Source organism: Parus major, chromosome 4, assembly GCF_001522545.3.
Source record: "Parus major isolate Abel chromosome 4, Parus_major1.1, whole genome shotgun sequence".
NCBI lineage: Eukaryota > Metazoa > Chordata > Aves > Passeriformes > Paridae > Parus > Parus major.
The window spans coordinates 56,958,641-56,971,066 of NC_031771.1; the positions used below are offsets into that span (position 1 = coordinate 56,958,641).

General features: G+C 35.3%; 1 protein-coding gene across 2 annotated transcripts in view; it reads right to left on the reverse strand.

Annotated features, from left to right (window-relative positions):
* The window catches only part of JAKMIP1 (janus kinase and microtubule interacting protein 1), an 89,272-nt gene that overhangs the window by 38,588 nt on the left and 38,258 nt on the right, over window positions 1–12,426 (reverse strand). For both annotated transcript variants that reach the window (XM_033513654.1, XM_033513653.1), the window contains exons 9-11: window positions 4,998–5,126; window positions 3,646–3,774; window positions 1,703–1,786 (exon numbers count right to left, since the gene is read on the reverse strand). In XM_033513654.1, coding sequence (XP_033369545.1) covers window positions 1,703–1,786; window positions 3,646–3,774; window positions 4,998–5,126 — 342 coding nt within the window. The remainder of the gene's footprint in view (window positions 1–1,702; window positions 1,787–3,645; window positions 3,775–4,997; window positions 5,127–12,426) is intronic.

Here is a 12,426-nt window from a genome sequence, read left to right on the forward strand (position 1 = left end):
CTTGGATCTTTGATCTTTAGATTCATTATTTCCTTTATGAACACACTTTAGGGGCTGGCTCCCTGAATGAACATTCCACAATTATTATTAAATCATCATCACTACCATGACCATCTAAATGACAAAGTAATAATAAAATATTCTTTTAAAAAATCACATGGTGCACAAAGAATTCAGTTTATCATCACAACCATTTATTTTGTTGACTGTAAACACTAACAGGTCAGGCAAACCAAGCAGGTGCTAGAGCTCCCAGGAAGACATTGTGATCCCCACTGTGGAAAGCTAATGCTGAGTGTACAAACCAGCCCACTAGAAACAACATCACAGTGCTCCTTGTCACATCCCTGTTCACCTTCTCAGGATTACTAAGAGATACAAAGTTGAAAGCGTGGTTCTGAATCTCAAAGTGACAATTCATTAAATTCTGATTTCCAGATATATCTTTTTGACATAATTCTCTTGCAGAAAAATCACAGAAGTAATTCCTTACATGGGTATCCAAATTAATTTATCTTATTTACATACAAAACACTGTACAGTCAACAATCTTATTAATGTTTTCAACTACACAGCAATTAGCCCACAACATCTTTCTCATCAACAAACCAAAACAGCAGCAGTAGATGCTTGAGAGGTCTTTGGTTTCATTTATTCTTCCACAAGTTCGGTGGGCCATCATATTTTCAATTTTTAGTAATGTAGTATTTACATGAAATTCACTATGCAAATTGCAATTTGTGTGGAAGCTAGCATAATTTCTTTTTGTCCTTAATTTGAATATGGTCCCCAAACCTTTGTATTGATACAGAATATTAGAGAAAAATTTTCTTACAAAGAATAAACCATAAAAATAGTGTTATCATTCATTTAGCATTATATGTAGGTTGTGTTAACTGCTACAGGACCATCAGTCTTTGAAATGTATATCTATAGCTAGCTCTATCTTATTACTATAAGCTACCTGCAAACTTAAATTCTTATTTGAAACAATAAAGCATAAAATAGTATCTCCCCAATTTCTACTGTGTATTCTGACAGTCACACAACTGAACAACTTGCAAATGCATGCTCATAACTCTTAATCAGACTTCCTGAGGGCCCTAGACAATATTAAATATGCATCAGTAGACACATCTTTGGTGAGTATTTACATATATTATATATACTGAAGCATAAGGCTTGATTTTACTTTGTGTGATGGTTTGGGAATCTGAAAGCAACTGGGCCCTCTGAGACTTTAAACCCAGGAGAGTAACACCACAAGTAGCTTCCAGTAACCTGACAGGCTCAGTGTTCATAACTCTAGTGTGTCTGGGTTCTTAAAAAAATTTTCCCTGGTACATATAAAAAATATTCCCCAGTAGAAATATAGAATATTTATTTTATTAGAATTTATAAGAAATACTAACAAAAGGGAAAAGAGAAAGCCCTTCACCAAATGACAACGGGAACAGAATGTGCATGTATGCGTGGTTACTTTGACATTATGCTTTAGGGTATTATGTGTCAGAAAACGTGTCTGTAATGACATTTTCTTAGACTGCAAAATCCTTTCCTTTATTTAAGCATTCTAATGCTGCAGTAGCAATTAAGCTGCACCATTCACACCAACACACCAGTAAGCAACGAAGATGGCAAGGGCACCACTGCATGCAACGGAGAACATGATGTGGTAGAGGACATTAATAGAGCCTTTTACCTGTCCTTTCTCAATTAGAGCTTTCTCCAGGTCCTCAATTTTTGCCTGACACCTGAGAAGATCAGCTTGCAGTTGTTCACGAGTCTGGGGGGAGGGAGGGAGAGAGGGATAAATCAAAAGTAAATATATTTTCTACTACTTATGGGCTGTCTCATCAGCTTTTAATGTTTTTCTTTACAATAGTTGCTTTTGTGTTTGTGTTACAAAATATTTGAAGCTGTCAGTTTAATAAGATTTTTCTTTCCTAGCTTAAAAAGATGTTAACATCCCATATTCAGTGCCAAAGGTCTTACTAGGAGAAGAAAAAAATGTAGAAATGAAAGAGCTCCAACAATCTATCCATAAGCTTTAGTAACTTAAGGCAATTGGGAAAAAAGGGACAAGGGAGAAAGAGAACTGCATTAAGTACTGAAAAAGGCCTTTAGGTAAATGAAATATATTGACCAAAACCAATTTATATATCCCATAAAGAGCATATACTGGTCAGTTTCTTCATTTACACGATTATTAGACTCACCCCTACACAAAAGTGGGTATCACCCCCTAAGTTCAGTGATGCCCTAAAGGGGACTGGATCATACAAGGTACTAAACAAAACAGGATATAAAACAAAGTATGTTTCAGGAGACCCTCAGCTACCGAATCTCCTTGAGCTACCGCAAGTGTTTCTTCCACTCTACTTCAGGTACTTTCCCACCCAAGCAGCTTAAATATTCCTAGAGGGATTTTCTTCCACATTTTTGGGTCCTTGCTTACCTTAAGCCTCATCTAAAAGTAATAGGAAATGTTCATCCCACAGAAATAAACCATGCAAAAAGCTACTTTCTGACTCACTCAAGAGATGGATTTGCAGGGATGTACCAAAAAAACCAAACTGCCATTAAAAAGAAATAGCAACAATTTCCAAGTCTACAAAAAGTACAATCTGTAAATGCCTGCAAAATAAAATTTTAAAAAGCCCATGAAGGCAGAGAAAATATATAATGTCCTTTCATAACTGGCAAATAGATGACTGCCCCTGAAATCCCTTTTTAATAGTAGATGGAGTTATGCCCCCCATCCTAATTCTATCTCGAGAAGTGATCTTCAAAGTCTTCATAGCTTTCCTTGGCTAAGTGTCCTACTTAAAAAAAGAATGTCAAAACTGACTAGGCTTTTCTAAGATGCTAAGAACTCTTAACAAATAAAGCCATAAAACAGTAATTCTACTATTTTAAGAACTGTATTTCACAGGAAAAAATAAAACATTAGTGTAGGGTGGTTGAGTACTTTCCCACCAGTAGTTTTTAAACACATTAAAATCACTGTCCTGCATTCTTAACAACACACTGCAGTGGCACAGTACAGTGAAGGCCACATGTAGCAAGGCAGTAAAATGTAATAATTTCCAGTATTTAATATGTTTCTCCATTTTTGGGGTTTGGGGAAGTTGTAGAGGAAAGAAGGTCAGGTTTTTTTTAACTGGAGACTTGTGTTCAACTTGGTGTCCATAGAAGCCCCCACTTCCTGTTGTGCAAAATTGCTTTCCAGTGAGCCAGAACCAATATTTGGGTCAGATTTTTGATTCAGATTTGGGTCAGATTTTTAATATAGTCATATGATGGAAGTACCTACGTACCTGTAAAAGCCAAGTTACAACCAGTACTCTATCCTGTGATTCATTTAAAATCCATCATGTCGCTATCCAAACTGCAAGTTCAAATGGGTTATCATTCTCACAGCATAGAAATCTTTAATATATTACACATGCTAGAATAAAGTATAATGACCTCTTTGCTCTGATTGCACCAGATGAATCTAAATTATCACCTTACTTATGATACCCTCTAATCCCCAAAAACATTGGGCATTTCACTGACCTGCAAAGATACCTCCTGCTATTACAAATTGTTTCAGCTTTTTCTATTATTTCAGAGTTAAAAGAATTTCAGTTTAGAAATTACCCTTGCTTCTCTCTCTGCATCCAGGGTTCCACCAACTTGTTCTTGGAGCAATGCATATGCTCTTTGCAAAGCTTGATACTCTCTTGTTAGCTGGCAAAACCTGAGTTCAGCTTCTTCTTTAGGCGTGGTCTTAATGAAGAGGAGGAAAAAAGTGGGTTTGTATAAATATATATAATAATGGGTTTGTCTGCATAGATGACAGATTTGCAAATATAACAAACAACACAACTCATACTCAGTCTCAAAGTTTAATAAAGGTATAAAATCCTGAAACAAGTGGAAACGAAAGGAAGGAGGGATGAAGAGTAACTGCGTCTACCACACAATATAAGGACAGTGTGAGTTGCCATGTAAGACAGCAATGTACAGAAATGGGAAAACTGTCTGGGAAAGATGAGAGGATAGAGTTTTGTGAAACACTGTCTTCAGCAACTCCAGAGCCACAGGGGCTTCAGAAGGTATTTGTTCCATTTTTCATGCAGTCCATCCTTTCCTCCTTACACGCTTTCTCTACAATGCCAAGGTAAATCTCACTGACACAGAAGTTACATTTCAAAAACCATGACATATTCTTAAACTTATTCTTTTATTATGAAGTATTTTCAAAGACTTTATTTTCCTTGAGCTTTTAGCCACTAACTTTAACACTTATAAGGTCCTTCCTGCACATCTGAGGACAAGAAATGTCCTTCGCTTTAATTAATTTTTGCTCCAGGAACTTGAGTTCTAAGGAAAAGAGATTATAATATTATTAGATATTAAACCTAGGAAAAAAGGAAGCTTCTCCTGACTGAGAAGTATTAGGCAGAAGTTAGTGAACAAGAAAGAAAGATGAAAAAGAGCATCTAATTCGTGCTTTGTGCTCATGCACACAATCTTCCAAAGTAGGCCAGCAGCACTGTATATCACAGAGCTGAGACAAAACATGTCACTGGGTATTTACTACCTATGATCATTTAAGCCTTCATGAATTGCAAAGGCCTCTCTGAGTATTGTGAGCAAAGAAAGAAAATCCCGATTGTATCAAAACAGTCAAATAAATTATAATGTTGAAAGGCAAACTATTGTCTAGTAAGTACTGACTTTTGGCAAAGCAATGTGCCTGTTCATTTTCTTTTGACTAATAAGAAAGAGTTTGAGGAAAAAAAATATTTCTCAGCCCAATATCTGCCAAATCTATCAGGCAGAGTATTATCTTATTAATTTTATTGCAAAGTGAGTATGTTACCGGACTTTAAAAAAACGCAAAGGAATTCTCTTCCAAATCTTTCACCGTTCATGTGGTATGATAGCTGAAAGTTTGTATTTATACTTCAAGAAGTAGAAACAAGAATGAATCAGTTACCACTTACATCCTCCAAATCTTCTTCTGGTGTTGCTGGTGTCCTGTCTGTTTTATCTGTGTTGTATGAAGTTACAGAAGAAGTTTCTGAATCAACAGATTCTTCATCAAATCCAAAAAATGTCTCCACAACATGCCTCTGAAAAATTAGGCTTTTTTAGTTACTAGCAAAACAGATGAAAAGCCCCAATGACCCAGTAAGCAGTGACCAAGGTCTTCTCTAATGATTGCTTTAGTATTTAAGAAGCAAGAAAGATTCCAGTGCAAACTCTTGTTTTCTGATTAAGTAAGTTACTTGTTCAACATCACTTGTGGAAGAACCTCCAAAAACAGAACTGGACATAGAACAGAGATGAGGTAAATACCAAAAGAAAAATGCTTTGGCAAAACTGTAACACCTAATTACCAAAATCACACAAGTCTTTACAAGATTCACAGCAGAGACATCCAATATCTATTCAGAAGAAAGTAAGCCAGTACAGTGCAACATATAAGATTTGCAACTGAAAGGAAAAAAAAGTATTCTGGAGACCAACACAGAACAAATTTAAGTGCTCATACTAATTGCAAAAATAAAAGAAAAAGAAAAAAACTATTTTGAAAAACACTACTTAAAAGTATAAATTAATGCTAACCATTTATTTTTTTCAATATCATCATTCTCTTTTTTTTTCCCCCAAAAAAAGTTTGCTCAATACTATGTCTAACCAAAAAGACATGTCTAGGGAAAAGCAGCATTGCACTGCAGATTTAAAAAATTTTACTCAACATTATCAATTAAATGCTTGCTTACAGAAAATTGGAGGAAAATAGTATCTAGTGGAAATGAGTACAATATCAGTAGTGAAAAATGTGATTTTTTATATAAACATAGTCATAGAAAGCAGCAAATTTCCACGGAAATTCAACTGTTAACTAGAAAAAAGTGTTTTTTAACTGTTATTAATAAATAGAAAGCATATCTTCTTAGACCACACAAGTATCTTAATAATCCAACGCAATTTCAGAGAAGGAAGAAAACTGAGAATATTTTTTTAGAGGGTGTTGCTGAAAAATGGACTTGAGTTATGAAGCAGCCTAGACAGAGAAGGTAGTGGAGAGAGGAGGCTGTAAGAAGATCAAGATCTCTATATGTTTTGCCACTGCTTAATACTGAAGCACAAATCTTGATGTCACAGGTTGCTGTTTGGGTTTTTTTCAAATACCTATCAGAGGTTGTCTATGAGAAGATAATAGCTGGTTCATTAAAATAACCATAAGGATTAAAAAAGTTTCAGTTGTTATTAATTCCAAACATCATGAATCCTACATTTCAGTAAAGCCAAATCACCCGAGTGGAATTGTAATCTATCAATTTAATTCAAGATACTGAAAAGGTTTTGACTATAATGCCGTATCTCAGGATGATTTCCAAACATTTACCTTTCCCTGCAGTTTTCCAGACTTACCTAACCTTCCACATTTTTCTAGTACATCTATATAGGTATGGTCTTCCCTTTCCCACAAAGCCCCATAGTGCGCACTACATTCTTTTGGTTCAGCACAGCTCTCATCAGCAGTCAAAATACTCTGTCTTGATTTAAGGAGTACCAACAAAATCAAGCTTTTAGGTGTGACTTTTTGCCTGCATGCATGACACCAGGTACTCCATTTATAGTCTGCAGCCCTGGTCACCACGGCCAGCCAGGTCACAACCTCATCACTCAGAAGCTTAACAAGTCCATAATAGTTTCACAGTACAGCTAATTCCACTCAAACTGCCAAAGACAGCTCCAAGGTCATGTCCTCAATCATACAACTGCTTTACTTAAGATGAGCCCTTCAAACAATACTGAAGATTCTTCTTTCAGAACTCAAAAAGCCGTATCTTTTCCAAACAGACTATGTTTATCCACATTTGTGCAGATAAATGTGATGCAGCACAAAAGGCAAAGAGCTTCTGAACAACCTTGAGAAACAACTTTCCTTTTGCAAACTACTAGGCCACTACTTTGTGAATTCATAAGATCACAGTTACAGTGCTACAGGGATGGAAAGACTTTACTCTTTCCTCACTTCTTCAGGAAGCACTGTGATTTTTTACCAGACAGAGCTGTGTTCTGGGTGCTTAAGACAAACAGTTCCCTGGGATAATTTAATCCTTTTCCAGTATTCACCAGTTCACCTTTCTGCCCTACTTAACAAAACAAAGGACACAAGGAATAGGTTTAAGCTCTATTCTAAAAATACAAAGACATATCCAGAAAGCTAATGTATTTACTCACAATTGAATTACAAGCATTTCAGACTTCTCCTTCATAAGTACAAAGGTTTACCACAGAAAACAAGGGCTGATTAGTCCTTGGGAGATGGCTCATCAAGCTTTTCTCCCACACTGAATACTTGTTGCAGCTTACAACTATGTAACAATAATACTACAAATGAATATTAGAAGTTGAAAATAGAGCTAAAGAAATGGTGCTACTACAAGTTGTAAGGAAGACAAATTCACAAGCTGAGTAGCCAGCTCAACTCACTTTCCTGACTCCAAACTGATCTGCAGATACAGTTTCATGAACAAGAAGGTATGGCTTATGGAGGTAAAGAAGATGGTGGCAGGTAAACAAAGTGTCAAGTCTCAACCTTGAAAAGGCTGGCATCTTCTAAAAGATGGAGAATAAATTTCCAATTTATTATCATATGGCACAGAGGTCACAGTACCACGAGGGTCAGCAGCAGCTTAGAAGTGACAATAAAACCTACCATACCTATGGGATTTTTTCGCTACATCTCTGCTGTACAGTCACTTTTAGGTAACTCAGGCCAAATGCTTTTCTTCCTTTAACCCTGCATGCACACACCCACCCAGGCCATTTCAAGAAATTAAAATAAATTAGCAAAACAACAGTGATTTTAATTTTAAATAAGTGTATATTGACAGGAGAAAATATTTAAAGCAATGCCATTATTGTGAAAACATTACCTGCATTTAAACATCTAACTTGTAGCAAAAGTAGGGAAGAAAAATATGCATATATCAATAAAGAAACCACTTGATTATTAGATGTGAGGGAATTCTGAAAAAAAGATTAGTACTTCCCATCACATTAAAAAAACCCATCACTTAAAGAAGAGTTTAAAGTCTAAAACTATTAAGTGCTATAAAGACTGCCTGTAAATTTGGAGTTAGATGTGACTATTTATTTTCAAGACTCCTTCCTCTTTAGAAATGCTGTATATTTATAATTTTGTGAAGCAGATACATTCCATAGCAAGAGATAAGGTATTTAATTATTGTACATTAACTCCACATGTGTGAGTTGCTTCATAACATAATTTCAAAGTAGCCAGTTTTACTGTTTTCATCTGGTATCTGAAACAACCAACTACAAAAACTAATTCACAGCAAAACCAAACAAATTAATTCACAAGGGAACAGCTGTAAAGAGAGAAAAAAAAAAATACTCAAAAGACATGTGAGTCATAAAGTTGTTGATAAACGCTGTAATAAATAATAAAGCATCAATAAGTAGATCAACTCCAAGGGAGATTTCACACATGGCTCAAAAGCTGAACAACAATGGTTTCTGAAAAGTACACAGAAATGTGCAATACTCACTGGACTTTTGTAACAATATAAACTATGTTTATTCAAGTTTCATTCAAACTTTTTTTTAGAATTGGAATATTCTCAATTAACATGTTAGTGATTCCGTTATACTTGGTTGTTCATTTCTTATTTCTAAATCACAACTTCTTAACTGAGAAAACAGTAATGTAAATTGCTGAAAAATTCTGATTTGAATTCTCATTTCCTGACTACTGCCATGCATTTAATAGCAAGTATTTTTCATGTGGATTTATAGTGATGTTTTCACATAATTTTAAAGTAAAATTATGCATTAGGTCTTTATAACTCAAGTATTAATGCTTCTACTGAAGTATGGTGCTCAGTAAACATCAAAGTTTAGAATACTATAAATCAGTAGTGACACATAAACTACATTATATGCAGATTTCAATATAATCTGAACTCTCTGTTGCTAAAGTAGTTTCATTTTACATTTAAGTATCTCATTTTAAGGGACTTAATCAAACATGATGAAAATGATCCAAGGTATATTTCCTTGTAATGCAATCAGATGTGCTCATCAGTAACTTCTTACCTTCATGCTTATATGTCATTTCTTGGCAGCCAGAAAAATACAGGCACACCAAAGCACAGAGGCAGAGAAAAAAAGAAAAATATAAAACAAGAAAGATGAACTCCATCACACCAATGTGCAGACTTTCCACTACTGCAAACACAGTTCATTTATTAAAGTTTAAAAAAAGGCAAAATCCGTAGAGTCCTGCAGCTACCAAATAAGCTGGGTAAATGTCTTACTTTCAAATTAATGACTCTATCCATCATCCATTCCACATGTCAAAAATAAACAAAATATTAAAAATACTGCTTCTGGAGTTTCCTGGTTATTTAACAACAAAAATTTAAAAAAAAAATTTAAAAAGCACCTTGGAAAAAATCAGGTAACTGAATATATATAGAGTCACTACTTCTCTCCTCTAAAGACCTTGCAAGCACAGAGGTTATAAAGCTCATCCCACTTTGCTGCTTCTTTCCTCAGGGAGCCCAAACCAGTTGCTGGCATCATTCCATTGACTCCTCTATGTTCCTTGGGAATTAAAAGAGTACTCAGTGAGAGCTACAGTAGCAACAGTAACCTAGTGCGCCTACAGAGCTCCAGAAATAACACTGATATCTAATTGCAAAACCAAAAAATACAACATTTTCAAAAGCTTCTCAGCTGAACTGATGTTCAGGGCTGTAAAGGCTTCTGGCAGGTCATTCACACAAGACATCTCAAAGATGGAGAAAGGCATTCCAAGGATTCTGTTCCAGATAAGACAAACAACTGCCAGGAAAATACTCATTAGAAAACAAACCACAGTCTCATTAGACAACCACAGACTCATTAGAAAACAACCACGGACTCTCTGCAGTCAGACCATCCCAGGAATGAAGGAAGCTGGAGTCTAAAAGCACCCATTCAGGAAAATCTGCAACAGATGAGTGTACATCTTCACCCTGTGTACCAAGTTCCTGGTTATTAGAACAAAAAAGGAATCATTCTGTACCTTCCAGGATGAGCTTATCTGACCACTTTCATGAAATCTCATTCTCATGTGTTATTTCCTCCTTCACTTTGTCACAAGGAACGGGACACATTTGGAAATGGATGCAACTTTTTAATAAGTCAAACTTATTAATTAACTGTATTAATGCTAATTTTACATTTAACAAATCTTAGAAAAGCAAAGCCAAAGACTTAGATCAGCAGTTTCTTTTTCTGAATGTTTGGTTACAACAGGTTAACACGTAATTTCACTATTACCCCGTACAGGTTATATCATCTGTATGAGATAAAAATCTTGCACAGATAATAGCCAGAAATACACTTATGCTGTGCATGTCTATACAAAAAACAACTCATCTTAGTTGTCTTTATAGTCTGTGGAGAAAAACAGGCAATTTTAGGACAAAACTCGTATGCCCTATTTAGGTATCTACTTCCAACCACTTAATGTTGCCCCTTTGTCCAGAGAGAGATGTCTGTATCTCATGTCCATTACTGACATCTAACCAACATTTGAAACGCTTGGTTAAATAAATTCTACAATTTTCTGCATTCCTGATACAAGCTGTAAAAACAGAGATGATGAAGATGGTAAAATCCCAACTCATCTGAGTAAGCACATAGCCACTGCTTTGCACATAAACTGTTTAAATTAAAAACTGTTGGAAAACTGGGAAACACAGATACCTTTGAGGATTCTGATGCTCACAGGACCACACAGGTGGCCTGGAAGGAAATCAGCCCATATGCCAGGACTGGCTTCTAGAAGTTAACTCCAACCATGGTTAAACTGCGAGTCAGCAATGCATATAAATGTGAATATTCTACAGGTTTGTCCACTGGCAGGTAATGACACACTAGTATTATTGATTACTTCTTTCACTGCTTAAGGAATTAACTCATTTAGAAAGTTTAAATACAGCTATATATAAACTGTATATTAACTCTATTAACTAGTGTCTATATATGTTTTAATTACTACAGTACATATAATCCCATTCAATTTTCTCTTACAACTCTCTCCTTTTTCACCTGTTTATGCTTTATAGTCCTTCTTTTCCTTTCAGGAGATAGCATCACATAGAATTTCAAATTGAAGAGCTAATGGACAGGGGATGGAATAATCTGTAGCAGAAATATCTGCTACTGATTAATTTGTTTTTTCTGATATATCTATCATACCCTAAATAAGAAGCACACCCCTACTCACTCTGCTGCCCATATGCATACAATTCTTGCAGTATACTCTGCAGAATTCCCCATATTATAGCACTCTTAGCAAACAGAGAATAGCACTGCCACAAAATCTTTAATGGTATCATGCCCATTCTCTCCAATCATCATGTTTTTCAACTCCTGCTTTGGTTGGTAAGGAAAAGAAGAAGGGACCACAAAAGCATCAGGTTCCTCAAGACAGAATTCAAAGGAAAGGTACAGGGACTACGTCAGCTGAAGTTCCACTAACACAGAGCATTTTCAAGAAATAAATGCATATTTATTGAAGTTTTCAGCCTACAGAAATTCTCATCACCAGTTACCAACACCTAAAAATTGACTTAACTAGTTTTGTTTCACTATTTCACAATTTAGCAAATGACCTTACACATTTTACTTACAGACAGATAAAGGCTAATATATTAGAGAGAACTATAAAAAGTACAGTATAAGTTACATACATATACATATTTACAATTGCATTCCATTTTTAAAATTGGCTTCAAAACACAAATTTCCAGTTATACTGCATCAAGAAAGAATGGTTTACACTTGCTGTAAATATATTTGGCAGGATCTATTGTTACTTCTGTTTTTTTTCTTTTTTCCTATGTAAAAGACACATCATTATTAGAAACAGAATTTGAAGAAATTACCAGAGAAATAGAGTCCCAAAGGACAAATTTTTCAGAATATAGGCATTAGAGTGCAGAGCAATAAAAATGTACCACCTGGGGGTTACCAGGAATAGACTATGCTGAACACACTGGCACAAGGCACCCATTTATGACAGAATGTATCTTAAGCTATCATATAGATGCTAATGATATCTCCACTCTTCATTTCCATTTTTTCCCTCTTACTCTATTTCCCACCTCCCACACACATGCTCCAGGCTGCTAATGTTTAACTTCACAAAAAACATTATTCAGCAAATTACTTTAAGCACGTTACAAGGAACTTTACGGGTACTTCCTGAAGCAAAACTTTTCTGATTTTATAATCTGAATTTTTGTCTTGAACTTTGTATTCTAGAGCAGAAAAGTTATTAGAGCATAACAGCTGGAATTGTCTTACTACTTATGTATCACATACAGAAATATTATT